Genomic DNA, 17064 nt, shown 5'->3' on the forward strand with positions numbered 1-17064 from the left:
TAATCTTGACTGCTTTCTTGTCTTTTCTTGCGTTGATAAACAGAGTCTTTCAATGCCTACCTTTGACTTCGCGAGCTGGCCCCCGACACTTTCATCAACACAGCTTGAAGACTTGACGCTCCAAGCTACTTCATACGCACTATCTCATGGAATTTTATACCTTCCACCAGCAGAGCGTCAACCAATTATTCCTAGTGCTGCAATCCACGCGCCTGTGTCCCTATTCCCGTGCCCTTTCCCCCGCCACCTTTTTTATCAGGGAAAAAGGATTCAAAGGATCTATAATGTTCTGTACTCACGAATTGCCATGGACGAGGAGTTTTTGGACCGAGTAATGGGCGCAGAGAAGGGCGTAGGCAAAGTCGACGATTTCATCGGTGAATTGTGGAGAGGTTGGAAGAGATTGAGAGAAAACGGACTTGCCCAGGTATGGGTTTTTTTATCAATGGTTTCCGTATAATCGTTGCTGATACTATAGCTATATGATGAGTAGCCACTACACCTTGGCCTCTTTCGGTCCGATTATCTCCTCCACGCGCCTTCAGACCAGCCCTTGTCTATCAAGCAGGTTGAGTTTAACACCATATCTGTGTCATTTGGTGCTCTATCGCAAAGGGTTTCCGAACTTCACAGGTCAGCCATTATACAACATCTCCGCTGCGCTTTTGTTGACCTAGTTTATAGGTTTCTCTTGGCGAGCACAGGCTATTGTAATAGTTCCCCCTATCTGAAGAGAGAAAATTTCCCAGAGAATGACACGATCGCAGGACTAGCCAACGGCCTAGCCGTTGCACACAAGGCGTACAACGTCTCAGGGTAAATCAACATCTGAAATTGTTCTCCTTCCCAGTTGACTGGTTACAGATCCCGAGTACTTTTTGTGGTTCAACCCGGGGAAAGAAATGTATTTGATCAGAGGGCATTGCAGTACGAATTGCTGGAAAAGTGAGGCATTGCTGTTATAGTTTGCCATTCCTTTTTGACACACAGAAAAAGGCACGGAATCCATGTTATCCGCCAAACTTTCGATGAATTGGCCACTTCAGCCTCCATTAATTCGGATAGCTCTGCCTTACGGATATCATGTTCTGAGGATGTCCACCCTTCGAAACAGATCGAAATATCAACAGTGTATTTCCGCGCAGGGTATATGCCTTACGACTATCCTACTCCATCTCATTATATCACCCGATTCAAACTTGAGCAATCGAAGGCAATCAAATGTCCAAGTATCGCTTTACAGCTTGCCGGTGGCAAGAAAGTGCAAGAGGTCCTTACTCAACCTGGGGTACTCGAACAATTCTTGGCCGACAAAAAGAAATACGGTGTAAATGTGTTCAGTCCTGAGGAAATTGCAGAACTTCGTGACAGCTTTATGGGGATGTGGGGTCTGGATGTTGGTGAAGATATGCTGAATCCTGACATTGCTGCTGTACAAGCCGGTCAAGAAGAATTCGGAGTTCGCAAAGCCAGGTCAGAGGCCTTATCCTTGGTTCTTAAACCTCAGCGTGAAGGTGGTGGAAACAACGTTTATAAAGAATCAATTCCCGCCTTTCTCGATACCCTTCCTCCTCAGGAACGTCAAGCATGGATTGCCATGCAGCTTATCAAATCACCGGAAAATACTGGAAACTATCTCATTCGAGCTGGTGGCCTCGATCTAAAAAGTCAAATGCCGGTCAAGGCCGATGTAATCAGCGAACTGGGAATTTTTGGTTGGGCGCTGTTTGGCCAATCAGTGGATACACAAGAAGAAGAAGTCGGGTGGTTGATGCGCACGAAAGGAAGGGACAGCAATGAGGGTGGCGTTGCGACTGGATTTTCTGTACTGGACTCGCTCGTGTTAGTTGATTGATATAACATAGATGTAAGTTTGCTTCATCTACCTTTTCTATTGAAGAATTTTAATCTTCGACGTTAGGTCATGTAAATTTTCAATCAAATGTATCTTAAATCGCTTCAGAACGGGGATCTTAACTGTTTTTCATAAAACAAATGATCGCGAAGGAGTTAGCGTGGATAGTGTAGGTTATGAACCGAGGCGTTGCACATATCGGGGAACAACGACATAAGTTGGCGATTATTTCCAAGACCGATAAATTTCCTCAACCGATAATTTTCCCTATCGACTTTAAAGCGCTTGAAATTGCAAAGGCTGTTAAAAGCCATACCCCATGATTGTGGCTAATTTTCTGTATGTTTTGGTTTATGCTACGACCAGTCTCGCAACTCCCATTATCTATGATGGAAGAGCATCATTCAACTACACGAAAGCTCACCTCGACAGTTCTACGGACCCGTTTTTGACGTGAGCTACTTCCTCTATACTCATCACCCTACTAGTTCACGATCATAGAATTAAGGGTAGTCAGAGGGTCAAAAAACGCGTCTCATGTGAGTTTCCCCTCCCTCCAAAAGCGTTGATATCGAAATCCTTTCTCCTAGTATACCACATTGTTGGGTACAAAGGTCCCTCCAACTCCTCTCTGGAACCATCGCGATTTTCCGCTTCTTTCATTTCCTACCGTGCCAATTGAACAATCACTTGCTGTGTCGATAGACAATAGTTCTGTTTTCGCTCCAGGAGGCAATCCACAATATGGGTTTCGCCGTACAGATATTATCGCGCAAAAGAATAGGAGTCCAGTCAACCTGCTACCCCAAATGGAAACAGCGACCACTGTTTTCCATTTCTCTATCAAGATGGACGAAAAACGACCTCTCAATTATAATCACGAATATCAAGTTGTGTTCATTGAACCTAATGACGGTTCGCACGTCTTTGGAATTCAACTAGGTGGGTTTTCATCGTATCTCTTGCTGTTTAAAAGGCTGTAACACTCCCGTAGGATCACCATTCACGAACCCCACCGCTAAATTACCAACCAAGAACGCCCGTCATTTTAAAGTTCTTGACCATGGCCTGAATGTCCTCTTCTCGACTCCGTTCACTCCTATAAATTGGCACAACTTTGCGGTTCAAGTGGACTGGGACAGCAATACGCTTGCTGTTCTGTATTCGAAAAACTCAGACCTACTTAGAGCTGTCACGAAAGTGATTCCAAATCCAACCCATCCAACTGGGCCTGTGGGCCAGGGTGACTTCCATTTTGGTGTTCTCAAGGTACGATAGTAAGATGTTTGACAGAAGCTATCTTTCTGAGCGTACCCATCTCAAATAGCTACCTTTGGTCAATCCCAAAGATTCCCCTGCTGATCAAGGCGATGTCGTTCACCATGGTATTCAAGAAGGGACTACAGAAGGTCTACTTTATTCCGGAATATTTGTCGAAGGTATCCAGAATGGAATCAGTGTCGGGGGAGGACGATTTATTAAACCGATTGGTAAATGATATTGTAAACTATGAATTTGTCTCAAAAGAATTACGTTGGTTTTTGGCATTTGCGCTCACCTTTAGCCGACCGGAACACGGACCGGTCGCTCACGGCACGAGTATTTTAAGAAAAATGACGACATGAAGGGACTATATCCTGACGGTCATGGCTCCTGTTTATCAGAAAGTTCCCACTGTCGACCAGGGACGCTTGCAACCGTCCACGGTTGAAGAGGAACTGAAAGATTTTTATCATCCCACACTTTCAGCAAACGAAAACTCAGCGGAACACGCCGACGAACTCAGACCACTCAATAAACGAAGGCTCAGGCGGATACATTTCATCTTCGTTGTCCTCTTCACCATATTCTACATGGCGTTTTTTATGGCACGCAGTTATTTCATCCCGCGGGGAGTGTCTCCAAGAACAAGAATGAAATGTCATGAAACCATGCATCGTCTGGGGCTTGCTGGCCATATGCATTACAATGGAACATTGAATCGCAACATGTCGATTAATGTTATTTCAGGGAAGCTTCCTACTCATTACACGCTGCCTTCTGGGGACAAGATACCATCAGTTGCATTAGGTGTGTGATTTGTTTTTCTTCATAAACGCCATATTAATTGTTTGTCCATCCCGTAAGGCGTTTGGCGTGCTGATCCAGGTGAAGTAGGTGAAGCAGTCAAGGTAGTCCACGAGAACTACTCTCCGCCATCGCACTTACTGATAGAAACTTGTAGACTGCGCTAAAGACCGGGTATAGGCATATCGATGGAGCTTGGATTTACGGTGTACGTGTCAATTCTTCAAAAGCGTGTTCCATGTGTTGTGGTATACCGTTGGAGTAGCTGAAACATGTGTATATCAGAACGAAGCCGAAGTTGGTCAAGCTATAAAAGACAGCGGTATTCCTCGCAAAGACATATGGCTCACCTCAAAGCTGTGGAACTCGTTCCACGCCCCTCAAGATGTTGAGGCCGCCCTCAATGAATCTCTCACCAAATTGGGTACTGATTACCTTGACTTATACTTGATCCACTGGTTCGTCCTTCTTGAAGGGTCTCCTTTCCGTGTATTAAGTATGCTTTAGGCCTGTTGCATTCAAAAATAATGGGAAGAAGAATGATGTCGACTTTGACCTCACCGAGAATACCTATGCCACATGGCAGAAACTCGAAGAGATGGTCGACAAAGGCAAAGTTAGGAACATCGGACTCAGCAAGTTCGTTGTTATTCTTGGACTCTGAATGTATCAACTGAATCATTTGCAGCTTCAATATAAGGCGAATTCAGAAACTAGCCTCAAACCCGTTGAAGGTTAAGCCAGCCGTCAATCAAGTGGAACTGAGCTATTGGAACCCTCAGCCTGAGTTGCTTCAGGTATGTCCACACGATAGACTGATCATTGAGTATTAGTAAAAGCATGTTTTCTTTAGTGGGCAAAAGACAACGACTTACTCCTTGAGGCTTATTCTCCTCTTGGAAGCCAGGAGAAAGTAAAGGAGAGTCTGAATATACCCGAGGTAAGTTGGCGAATAGAGGTGCCAGTAATCCTACTGAACTGAAGATATCATTGATAACGTGTGTCCTTCAGGTTAAAGCCATTGCAAAGGAGCTTGGTATAACCCCGGCACAAGTATATATTTCATGGCACATTCAGCGAGGCGTACGTAATATTTTGTTCCACGGTGATATTTTGCAGCTCAACATAATCTCTATGCTATAAAATAATTAGACTGTAGTGCTTCCGAAAAGCGTCCACCCATCGCGTGTTCAAGAAAACTTCCAGGGTATGCTGGCATCATTAAATCAAAACGATCCGAACTCTACACTGACAGCTATACCACTAGTAACTGTTTTACCGGACGATGCATTTCAGAGAATCGAGAAGATTGCTGCTAGTCATGAACCTCACAGAAGTGTAAACCCCAAGTGGGGAGTTGACATTTGGAACTAATGTCGTCTACAATCTTAGTCAAATGGTGTAGAAAACTAGAAATATTTTCATTCTTGTATTGCATTAATGTACTGTGTATTCTATTTCTTGGTTCCCGATGTAAAATCTTTTGGCATGCGGCATGCAGCTGACGGCTCGTTGTGACGGAGATTAACTGGGAACTCATTTTACTTCTACCGTGGTATACGAGCTTTATAAGGCTGTCATATGAGAACTGACAGTTGGGCTTATTATTCGAGATTCATCCACAATTTAACAGTCAAATTCTTCGATTGCATTTATCACTCCAGGGCGTGATACCTCCTATCTGGTGCGTCATTCTCAATTCCCCGGGTATGCAGGGTTGGACAGACATTTGAAAGAAACTGTGGCATCGCGGGTTGCAGCGCCCATTCGCTGTGCATCTCCTTGTGACAGATAAGCGCCATCTGTACATGTCGACTAATATCAGAGCCGAGATTTCATTAAAGAGATATTAGCACAGGAGAATTTGATACAACGGTTATCGAAGCTCGGAGTTACCTCGCAGTTTTCAGAAATCTTTTTGTCATCATTATAGCTGTCCTACAGTCTACATATGATAAACTAACGAACACAAAGACCATAAGTACCGTAATGCTCCGAATCAGGCACCATGGAGTGAAAAGATAAGATACTGTGATTAAACTTTGATATACAGGCTAATGAGGCTATTCAATGAACATTTACAGAAAGGCAAGTTTGATGGGCGCTCAAAAGTTGGGTATTGACGTTACGACATTTATAGTCGACTACATGCTTTTACGCCCTGAAATACATTTCTACACTTATCTTCTTGATAACAAACATTTGAACGGCTTCCTACTTTACATGTGTCTTGCATGTCGTTGCGACACTTGGAAGTGCATTATCTGAGCAATTCTGAAGCAATTCACCTCGGAACTCCCTTGACTGAAAGATGGAAATGTATTAGTTTTTTAGGGTGGACCACAAGCGTACAGTAACAATGTTTAGTAACAAGCTTTCAATGCAAAGATTACCCAAAGCAGTTAACCATCTTTGTTCGATCGATCTTGCCCCTTACGAACAGGCCGAGCCTCCATTGCGGAAGAATTTTGGCTCTTCGTCGCATAGTAATTTTGAGTGGATACCGAGTGATCAATACATAACGAAGTCAATAAAATAGAGTGTGAAGCAGGGTACAGGGTCTGGATAAGCCTTTAGCAAATAGAGCTTGTGAACTGTTCTAAAGTTGTCACCATTAGCAGTGGGTTGGTCATGAGAAATAATGGCACATTGTTCTTATCAAGAAACTTCATTCTAGCCCAAATACATGTGTAAGAGCCCAGAACCGTCGGATTTTGAGAATACACACGGCAACCCATCTACAATTCTAAATCGGCGAGTTCGGAGGCAATAGTGCTTGCAGTTCAGGGGTAAGACTTCCAAGTATAGTAATTAAGTTTACTGATTTGTGCGTAATTGATGGCGCGTCTCTGGCGCGTTTTCCACCATAGCATTACTAGCAATAAAACGTTCACAACATTTCTGTTGAAGGTGGGTTTCCAATAAATTGGGTTTCTCTACCCTTAGTATTTGTAGATAAAACAACACAATTATTGCTGCTGTTGAACTATCAAGTGTGGATTTCAGGACGCTGTAGTCAAATATCAAAGCCGTTAGATTAACCGCGCAATTAGAAGCAATTAGACGTCTAATGGCAATATTGAATGAGTCAAATATACATAAGTTTATCTAAATTACTGTTAATGACGTGTTTTCGTGTTGAACTTGGAGCGCCATGTGTCATTGCGTGGGGCATTATTTTTATAATACGAGTCAAGCTCTATCTCAATCAAAGCTTAAACTAGTATAATGTGCTCGACCTTGGCCAAAAGACTAGTATTATGGGTATTATGACTTCAGTTGTGACTTCACTCATGAGGAGTATATAGTGCTCCAAATCTATAAGCAAGTAGGGTTATAAAGTGGAAAGGCCTCTATCTCAATTGAACGTTGCTAAGTAAAGACAAGCGACGGGACCTCATCTACTATTGGAGCTCAATGAGAGACTTGGAGAACATTTCCTCTGTGCGCTCCATTGGCTATACTGGGAACTTGAGTGGGGCTCCTCGAGCCGTTTCATTTATGACGTAGAAAAGATGCTTTGGTTGAACTGTGGAGACTAAATGTACCTGTGAGTCCGTTAAAGTAGTTGCTTAAATCTTCATGCATGTTATAGGAGCATGGCTTGTTCGTGACTCCCAAATGCTATTACTGACTACAAATACCAGCGATTTCTCCTATGGTCCGCAGTTCCGTATTGTTACATCCCTTGGATGTGGACTATTTACTGTCCAACCACCTTTAAAACCGGTATTTTTGGAAACTGCGTTTGAACCCTGCCGGTCTCTAGAGATACTATATCAAAGAAGAGCAACAAATACTATGTATATTTGACCAATTAAAAACAACAATCACAACTATTAAGTAGGAATAAATCATGTGCAAATAGCATGATTGTCAGCGCGATGTACTGAGCGGACGTGGGCTTGATCATTTCTAACTCATAAGGTACGCCGTTGTGGGGACCAACCGCTAAACGAAATCTCAAGGTTGTCAACTTCTCGAAATCTGGAAAGCGATAAGTCTGCCCAGAAATGGGAATTGTCCTGGATTGTCACAACGGCTACCAGGTCAATGAAGCACCCGCTTCCATCCGTCCATTAGAATATGCCAAGCGATGTACTTCATTCAAAGAGAAGCTCTTTTTTCATCAGAAAATCTACGCTCAGTTTGCTCGGTGCCTCCCCCAAAACCACATCCTATCGCCGATCCTATACAAAACGCCATGTCAGCGCAGCACAACGCTCATCGGTAGCATCCGAGCGCAATTGGCCGAGTGGCTTTGGTGAGAATAAGAACTTGCGCGAGATCGGGGTGCGTTCCTGGTTGGCAATAGTCAAATGGTGGAGAGGCGGGAACCACCGAAGGCAGCAGGCACTCGATTAACGAAGCCAGGCAACAGAGCCGTTTCGTTGGATTCGCAGATACAGATGCACATGTCATTGCTCGTCATCAGTGGCTGATTGCACAGACGCGTTTTCAGAAGGCGTATGTTTGGAGATACGCTCGTAGCGCGTGAAAGGATACCACGCCTTCGGAGAAATACCACTTGAGCGTATAGCAAACGTCGGCTATGTGCAACTTTAGTGATAGACCGGCAATATACGAAGGAACAGGTTAGACAGGCGAGAGAGGTGGCCAGCGAAGCTGCTAGATAAGAGAAAGCTGCGATCAGAGACGAAGTAGTGGTAGAGGACCAGATGAAAGTATCCGTTTCGACGTCGAGATTTTGAAGACGTAAAGTAAATGAAGTGCCACTTTGGTCGATTCATGATTGTATTTCGAGAGTTCTGTGGTACTCCCTGCCCGAATTTTGACAGAGTAAATTACAAAAAATACGGATCGCCTCTATACAAAGAATTTTGGCGAGATTGCACCAGAATGAGGGAATATCATCCCAAATCTGGTAGGAAGTCTGGGGCGTGCTGATGCTATCTGTGCGCTTGAGAAAGTTGAATACCAAGATAGACGAATTCTAGACAAATATGGCAGAATTTAACCCAGGATCCTGTTTTTAGGCAGATGGAAAGAGAACGAAGCGTGATCGCCAAGAAATTTTGAGTAGCATTGTGCTCGTGCCGTCACGTTGCCCTTCAAGTTAGTCCCGACGGTTGCAGACCGTTTTTTTTCAACGACGGCAAAGATAGACAGTGAAAAGTTCGAGGCTTAGAATAGAGGATTGAATTGAAAGAACACTCGTCGGGAAATTGATGCACTCTGGGGCACCCAGAGGTATGGCGAGGTTCCCGCAGCCCACTTCATATTTGCAGTATTCTTAGTCCACTGTTTGGCTGGCTTTTGACGTTGGGGAAGTTGAGAATGCGTTTTCTTCTGCCTGGCTGAAATACCTGGTGAAACGAACGACTCGTTTCTCTCCAGAGCAGATAAGAATGGCGGGCTTTTTGCCTGCGCTGATGCGCCGCCGTACGACCTTCTGGTACACGGTACGAGTAGTGGCCTGACCTGAGAAAGATCTGGGGTGCTTCTGTCGAGAATGAAGGTTAAGCCGATACGTTAAGCGAGCCGTGTGGGTAGACCGCTTACCCAGGACTAGTAGCAAACAATGAACTCACGTAAGAATGCACACATTAAACTTCACTGGGTGTCCCTGTGACGCTGTTCACTAACTTGTCGAGTTGTAAAGTTGAAATAGCAAGAAAATGAGAAAGATCAAAAAAATACTGTTTGCGTAATACGATCGAAGCCACGTTCTCCGTCATTGCTTCTTCTCAGAGAGAGGTGCGCCAGCTACAAAACTCCCGCGAGAGAGAAAAGAAACTCTTTCGTCCAACAGGCGGCGGCTGTCGCATGGGAAAGATGAAATCAGGCACAGAGAGGTGGCATGCTTGCCGGGGCCGGTGAGATATTTCGATAGCATTCCGGAGTGTTACACTATTTTGAGACTTTTGATAATGCGTTGAAGGAAAATAATCCTCACTGGAGCATTTCTAGGTTGATAGCGATGGTGTGTCTCTCGGTACTCCACATTGGAGCAGGAACAGTCTACCAGTATTGGAAACTACGATGGGCAGTGATGAGGAGTGGTTGTGAGGAGGATATGAGCCGTATGTTGTGGTCCACTCGATCAAGATGAGTGTAGCAGTTCCGATGAATATGACGGTGAGAGATTTGAACTGATTCCAAAACGCCGACGGTCACTTCAAAAAAAGACTTCAGGTTTACTAGAACGCTGAATGTACCTCATAAAAGCACATTGAGTCTGCGTGAGACCTGAACACAGGCTCAAGATATCATAGCTTTCACAGCCGTCGTGAGAACTGTACCCTAGGACAATCAGTGAAAGTTTTCATTAGACCTACAGGTCAATCAGACTTCAATCCGACGCGGAAGAAAGAGAAGATTTACAGAGTTTATGGGGCTAGTGTGTTCTATTCCGCCCTAGTCTGCTAATTGTGTATCGCCGAGTCATTGGACTATCCGAGGCCGAAGAATGGAAGGAAATTGGCTACTGGAAACACGATAAGCACAGGCTCTGATGTGGTCGTCGAGCAAGAGGCCCATGCAGGCGCATGATGACATGAGCTCAGTCAGATGCATGGCTGATAAAGACGCAGACATGGGGGATTGTCACAGAGAGACGATGTTGCCCCGGCGATCCAAATGCGTTTAGGCAGCAACACAGGCACTACCCCGTCAGAACAGAACAAAGATCTTATTAGAGCACACGCATATTGATAGAAATTGTCGAACGAGCTATTCAAGACGGCCAAGGAGGATTAAAATAGAGAACGAGGATGACGCTGTGGTCATGAGATAATAGATGGAAAAGAGCAAAAAACTGAGGAGATTCGAGGAGAAAGATACTAGAATTGGAGTGCCAACAGAGGCGTATAGAGCCGGGGGTATGGAGCCAGGCTAGGAGGATTTGGAAATAGTAGCCGCGTGTCAATAGATAGATAATGGTGGTGGCGGAGAGTTGTCGGAGGGAGGTTGATTGGGCGTAGTGTGGCTTGGAAAAAAAGAGAAAAAAGATATTTGCAGAAAAGTAGATGATGTGTGTGTCTGGCTCATTCGTGTTTAATTCCGGAGGCGGACTGGTTTGAGGGAAGACGGTGAGTCCAGAAACGGGCAAAAACTCGGATGAACGAGATCGAGATTTGTTGCCAATTTTGGTCATCGACGTTTGCGATCGCTTTTCCCACGGGTGGTACGCGACTTGAAGATGGACTGACGCGGCCTTTCTCAAACTCTGCTCTTCATCGTTATATACTCTCCCTTTCCACTTCTTCGGACGCTTTCTGCCCCACTTTCTCTGTCCTCGTATCTGCTTCCTCATAGGACATGCCAGGCATGGTTTCAACTAGTCAGCCCACACAGCAGTCTTTCAACCCCTACACTGAAAACGGAGGCACAATCTTGGCTATTGCTGGTGCTGACTTTAGTGTTATCGCAGGCGACACTCGGCAGAGCGAGGGTTACAGCATACAAACACGATATGCCCCAAAGGTCTTCCGTCTGTGAGTCTTGCCTGCCTTGCCAGCCCTCCTTGTCTCTCTTGTGCTCATTGGGCGCCTTTTACTGGTACATTAGCACGGACAAGGCTGTACTGGCGGTCAATGGGTTTGCTGCAGATGGAAATATGTTTGTGAAGAAGGTTCGACAGCGTTTGGAGGTATGTCTCCGCTTGTCCAGCGTCTATTTCCACAAGTGCTCTTGTCTGATAAATAATAGTGGTATCGCCATGCCCATGCTAAGGACATGCCGATCCGAGCCATTGCCAGACTTATCCAGACAATGCTTTATGCCCGCCGTTTCTTCCCTTACTACGTCTACAACATCCTCGGAGGTATTGAAGAAGATGGTGAGTTCGTCTCTCTCACCATCTCCTACGCAATCCAATCTCTAGATTAGTCGCCTCTTACGTATCGGCTAACAAATGCCATACGTCTGAGTCTCTTGCGTATCTGCTCAAACTGGTTCATACAAGTTACTAAATTTGTTTTGATATTGATTCCTTTAGGCACTGGTGCAGTTTACTCTTTTGATCCCGTGGGCTCTTATGAGCGTGAAGCCTGTCGCGCTGCCGGTGCGGCACAATCTCTTGTGCAACCCTTCCTAGACAATCAGGTCAGTATAAACCTTGTTTATTGAGTGATGGAGGAACCCAATGTGGTATACGAACCGTCTGCCCCGTGCCAAAGTCGTATCCGATCCTTTGCCGATTTCGCACCGTGATCACAAATTCAAATATTTTGACCTTCTAATTATTTTGTGCTGGCGCTGACGCCGGTTGCCTTTCTTTTAACAGATCTACTTCAAGAACCAAACGCCTGCCCCGGGAACGTCATTTCCCAAACATTTGCCGCTATCCACTGTGCTACCCCTCGTGATTGACTCGTTCACAAGTGCAACGGAAAGGCACATCGAGGTTCGTTACACACTCTCAATTTATCTTGCTCTCGTGGTTATCAGAATTTTCTTGCATCATTTTCTATTTACTTTTTCCCCAAACCCCGTGTCCGTGTTCTCATGCCATTACTGCATCCTTACCCCACATCCGAAACTGTATCTTGCTACTTATTCAGTTCTTCCGTCGATCCCGCGTGCCCTCATGCTAAATTGTTTATTTCTGTATAGGTTGGCGATGGCCTAGAAATTTATGTTGTCTTGGCCAAAGGTAGCACTTCCCTCCAGGGGATCACGAGCATCCGCGGGGTCCAGGAGCTAACGGCCACAAGCGAAGGCGAGAGAGTGTTTGTGATCAGAAGGGACCTGAAGAAAGATTGAACGAGGTGTTTCGCGTTGCACATGCTTGTACCTCTCTGGCTAGCTTGTCATCGTTCTTCTTGGAATCAGACGACTTGGACGGCTCGAGCGCACACTGTGAATGTTGTCCAAGTCAAGCGAATGGCCGTGTTGAATATCTTGTTCCTCCCTTGCTTTCCCTTTTCTATTATTAGCAGTGACTGAGCTCATTTAGACCTCGAGTATTTATGCATACCAGACTCGCCCTCGCAAGTCATGCACGTGTATAACACCCATCCTGCGGACTCCAAGACTGGTTCATCGTTAGTTTCCAGTTCTCTGTATTTTACGTATTAGCTTTAGAAGAATGCGTTTGGCCCTCCAACGTTGTGTTCTTTTTGTATCGAATGTATGACGAGCCTTGGGAATTCTGCTTACGTCATCCTGGTTGCTAAGGGTCGCAGATATGTGAAAATGATGGAAAGCTGCAGAAAGGAGGCAGCGGCCAACAGGATTGATACCAGCCTCTTGCCACCATTACCTGGCTTCTCCCTGATTTCTTCCAGTAGTGTGTACATCGCTCGACGCGGTATAACACCAAATTTCGCTGAAGTTCAAAGGTTGATCAAGACTACGGTGGCTCGGGACCAAGACACCAAAGCCAAACAAAGCCAAACGGGGAACTCCACTCATTTCTCTCTCACCATCATCACCCCTTTGGTCCTCCTCTTTTCTTCGCCCCCAGCAATACCCTCACCCTACCCTTGTTTCTCCTTACACACACCTATAGACCCCTTTTCTCATCCCGGATATATATCTCAAAAATCTGACTGCTAAAAAAACATGCTTTTTTCGTCAATCCTCACTGTCGTGTTTGCGTCGCTGGCGCGCACCACCCTGGCCCAGGATCAGTTTGGGAACATTGTATACGATGCCATACACAATGCCACAGCCATCACCGGGACTTGGAGCTCAGGTAGCAAGGCAGTTAGGACAGGACAGGTGCGTGCGCTCAAACTTCATGGTTCAACTTTGTCTCTAAAACTCCCCTTTATCTGCGATAACGTAGGGTTTTGCTAACCCCGCTAATATGACTTTCAACTACCCGAAAACGACTGGAATCTCATATTCATTGTATGTCTCCCGCGCCATTTTGGGAGGAAATGTTTCTGACTGACTGATCGGGTCTGTTTTATCTAGTACGGATGATGGGTTTTACGAGATTTCGAGGTATCGGTTCAACAGCAACGGTGCGTCCCTTGGCTGTTTTTGCTGGGTACTATTCCTTATCTGGTGCGGTTAGGCTCGGAGCCAACGTGTATTACGGGCGTGATAGCGTGGTCGCATGGAAAATACACCTTGAACGCAAACGGTTCTATTTCGATGTCACCATTTGAAGATGGCTTCCAACAGGTTCAGGATCCATGTGCCGCCATTTCCAATTTCATCGAACCATTTACGACCCCGGAGTACTACAAGGGATGGAGAATATTCATGGATGCTAGCCAGGGTCCCAAGTTGCACATGTTCCAGTTCGACGGCACACCACTTGCTCCCATGTTCCAGGTCTCGGTGACTCCCAACATGCTCCCCACCCAATTGCTACGCAACACCGACGAACCTGTCATCCAAAGGCGTTCAAGTGCCCAGGGGACATCTGGTTCTCAATGGAAGGCGGGTGTGGTGGCTGGTGCTGGTTTGGCCTTAATTTCCAGCACAATCTCTATGCTGTAGATGCTTTAGCTAGCGATGGCTGCGACAACTCAGTAATGTACATTGGTTGCTTAATCATGACGAGCCTCGAACCGACACATCATGCAAGTCACACCCCCTCCCTATCAGCTTACAATCACCCGCCATCTCCTCGCGCTTCCTACCATCAAACCCATTACACGTTTCACCCGCAGTTAGGCCACCTCCGTCATGATTCCACGCAAGGTTGTGGTTCGCCTGCAATTATAATACATACGACTATTCTCCCCATTGCATCCACTCTTGTGGCCATTCATCCGGACTTTGGACCCATGGTTTTACTCTACTTCGCCCTTTATCCATTTTCTTCCAGATCATAAAGTTTGCTAACTTTCTTGTTGCATCTTATCCTCTTCTTTCTTGACCTTGGCATTTGTCTTGTATGTACATCCACTCCATTCGTACAGACGAGATACATTTTGCCCAAGACGTAGATCGTATCACCCATCCGTACATTTTTTCACAACAATCAAAAAGATACCCTCATATTTCATGCAATCTTTCTTCTATTCATCTTTCATGCATCATTCACATCTTTCTGAATGGGTCAAGATGGCACACCAAAGTTGAAGGAACAAACGCAAACTTTCAATTCACATTCGTTTATATTTCTTGGCCTTGTTGTTTTTCTTTTTTATTATCTTTGTTGCTTTCGCTTCACTCTTGACTTCTGTTTTTCTTGCCATTTGTATGCCATTACATTTATCACCCACCCGTAGAGCGGTAATATATGCAAAACGATATCATGACCACTCAAAGCTTGTTAACAGCCAACTGGAGATGCTGGTTTTCGTAAAAATTGAACAATGCCCCATTTGTGCTTTGTTGAACCAACAGGGGATGACGTGGACTGTATAGCGTGGTAAACAACTGTGGGAATTGATTACATAGAAACTGTAAAGTCACGTATCACGTGCTTTGTTATCCGTGACAACAAAATTTTTCACGTCGAATCCTGGTCTTATACTCTGGCTTCTCACAATGCTAACTACAGTCCTACGCCTCGACCAACGACGCCACTATCGCACCTGTATCTTGGGGAGATAATTGTGAAGATTCTTGCTCACATCAGCTTACTTTTGTGGATTTAGTTCCTATCGTTTACCATGCTAGAAATCAATCGGAGAATCGCAGTGGCGTTCTAAGCTGTTTTCCTCGTAGAAACCTACATTGAGGGTGAGTACACCTTATCCTATGTCCTTTCTCTTCTCTTCTGTATGATGAAGTATTTTCGGATGTAAAGCAGTCTACGGACTCGATTCCGAGAGCGCAAAAACCCATGTGGAATTTTCCGTTGCCTTCCTTCTGATCCTTTCACCGATATATATTTCATTTCTATGAACCTACGTGCTGATATCGTGTTCTCTCTTAATAGACCTTGTCGCGCTTTGAACAACTGTCATCATGATTCTTATGGTGGTCATCTCCCCATGCCTCCATGCGTTCTGTCCTCGTGTTCGAGGGCGAGTGAATGTATCGTTCATTTAACCATGGTTCATGCCTTTTGGGTAAGGAAGGTTTCTCGGCTTATCCTTCCTTCTCATGTGCTAGATGTCAAGGCCGCCGTCACATTCTTCATTTTGTGAACGCTCCACTGTTCGGTATTTGCTTTTGCTTTTCTCCTTGATGTCGATTTTTCTTCGGGAGGTCGCTGAACTTTAATGGTGATTATCGATTCAAAGTAGTGTTAATTGGACCCGTGTTTGTTTCTATCCATCTAATCATTCATATGCTACCGCACACCTGCGAGGCCTTCTGGCCACTGTCATTTTGTCGATGTAAAGTTGTTGTATTTTTTGCTTCGATGTGTCTTTATCCAGAATGTTATCAAATGTTTTTAGTAAACTTCCTGCATGATTCAGAAGTTAAAGCTTCGGGACGCCCTGATCAAATCTCGCCTCTTTTCTGTGCTCATGATAGAGGCCAACTGAAGAAGTACTGGGATATATGAGTAATGTTCACAAGAGCACAACTTAAAAACTCAAACTATCTTTTTATCTCTGCAGCCGTTTCCAGATGAACCGTTTGCTCTATCAATGGATTACACCGTCCGTTCGCTAGCAGATATTGAGTCTTGACTGGCTTTCTTTATCTCTTCTGTGCACAACAACGAAGCGATGTCACTTTATATCAGTCTGACTTACTCGTTCACATACTGACTCCACCTAGTTTTTCTAGAATCCAGAACCTTGGCGAGCATCCATCATGTGCGAATTATATGCATTTGCCTTGCCGTGTTGTTCTGATGAGTTTCACAAGGGTGAAAGAAAAACGAGCCTTGGTCGTTTGTTCAATGGTCCCTCAGCCCACACCACTTGCGGTTATATATATCTCCCTCGGTGACTTGTGCTTTATTTGTTTGTCCATTGACTCAACTTCACATAGGTTTAGATCAGAGAAATTGAATGTTACTCGACTTCCCAAAACTGTAGGCTTCGTCCATCGCCACTGACAACCTGATGATCCGCCCAAATGTGTATGTGATATTTGTAGACGTGGCATTCCAACAAAACGTCTCAACAATACCACCAATATTCTCCAGAATTATGTCGTGCCAAGCCCTCCAATTGCAAGACATCCTTTTTGGGCGGTAATCTCCGGCGCTCTGCCCTTGACGATTTCTTTGTGCCACATAACCTCCCCAAGTTGGCTTCAATTGTCTTCGGAGAAATAAAATATACGTGTTTTCTACCCTTTCACCGAGC

General features: G+C 45.0%; 5 protein-coding genes across 5 annotated transcripts; all 5 read left to right on the plus strand.

The window, feature by feature from the left end:
- Nucleotides 1-307: 307 nt before the first annotated feature.
- On the plus strand, nucleotides 308-1855 carry JR316_0007259 (Glutathione synthetase; the record flags this gene model as incomplete). Its single annotated transcript, XM_047893002.1, has 5 exons — nucleotides 308-427; nucleotides 494-633; nucleotides 685-816; nucleotides 865-945; nucleotides 991-1855. 5 exons carry the CDS (start codon nucleotides 308-310, stop codon nucleotides 1853-1855), a joined length of 1338 nt encoding a protein of 445 aa, XP_047748284.1.
- An 848-nt stretch (nucleotides 1856-2703) lies between these two features.
- Nucleotides 2704-3353, plus strand: JR316_0007260 (uncharacterized protein; the record flags this gene model as incomplete). The annotated part of the gene is made up of 3 exons (XM_047893003.1): nucleotides 2704-2797; nucleotides 2850-3124; nucleotides 3183-3353. The coding sequence occupies 3 exons, from the start codon at nucleotides 2704-2706 to the stop codon at nucleotides 3351-3353; spliced, it is 540 nt and encodes a 179-aa protein (XP_047748285.1).
- A 490-nt stretch (nucleotides 3354-3843) lies between these two features.
- Nucleotides 3844-5296, plus strand: JR316_0007261 (putative oxidoreductase C26F1.07; the record flags this gene model as incomplete). The annotated part of the gene is made up of 10 exons (XM_047893004.1): nucleotides 3844-3925; nucleotides 3983-4026; nucleotides 4080-4130; nucleotides 4208-4380; nucleotides 4430-4561; nucleotides 4611-4719; nucleotides 4776-4862; nucleotides 4934-5005; nucleotides 5075-5129; nucleotides 5190-5296. The coding sequence occupies 10 exons, from the start codon at nucleotides 3844-3846 to the stop codon at nucleotides 5294-5296; spliced, it is 912 nt and encodes a 303-aa protein (XP_047748286.1).
- A 5907-nt stretch (nucleotides 5297-11203) lies between these two features.
- JR316_0007262 (Proteasome subunit beta type-6) lies at nucleotides 11204-12649 on the plus strand (the record flags this gene model as incomplete). Its single annotated transcript, XM_047893005.1, has 6 exons — nucleotides 11204-11379; nucleotides 11453-11534; nucleotides 11594-11723; nucleotides 11883-11989; nucleotides 12171-12290; nucleotides 12500-12649. The coding sequence occupies 6 exons, from the start codon at nucleotides 11204-11206 to the stop codon at nucleotides 12647-12649; spliced, it is 765 nt and encodes a 254-aa protein (XP_047748287.1).
- An 801-nt stretch (nucleotides 12650-13450) lies between these two features.
- JR316_0007263 (Protein rot1) lies at nucleotides 13451-14341 on the plus strand (the record flags this gene model as incomplete). Its single annotated transcript, XM_047893006.1, has 4 exons — nucleotides 13451-13609; nucleotides 13677-13741; nucleotides 13808-13857; nucleotides 13911-14341. 4 exons carry the CDS (start codon nucleotides 13451-13453, stop codon nucleotides 14339-14341), a joined length of 705 nt encoding a protein of 234 aa, XP_047748288.1.
- Nucleotides 14342-17064: the final 2723 nt, after the last annotated feature.

This window comes from Psilocybe cubensis, chromosome 6 (genome assembly GCF_017499595.1).
Source record: "Psilocybe cubensis strain MGC-MH-2018 chromosome 6, whole genome shotgun sequence".
Taxonomy (NCBI): Eukaryota; Fungi; Basidiomycota; class Agaricomycetes; order Agaricales; family Agrocybaceae; genus Psilocybe; species Psilocybe cubensis.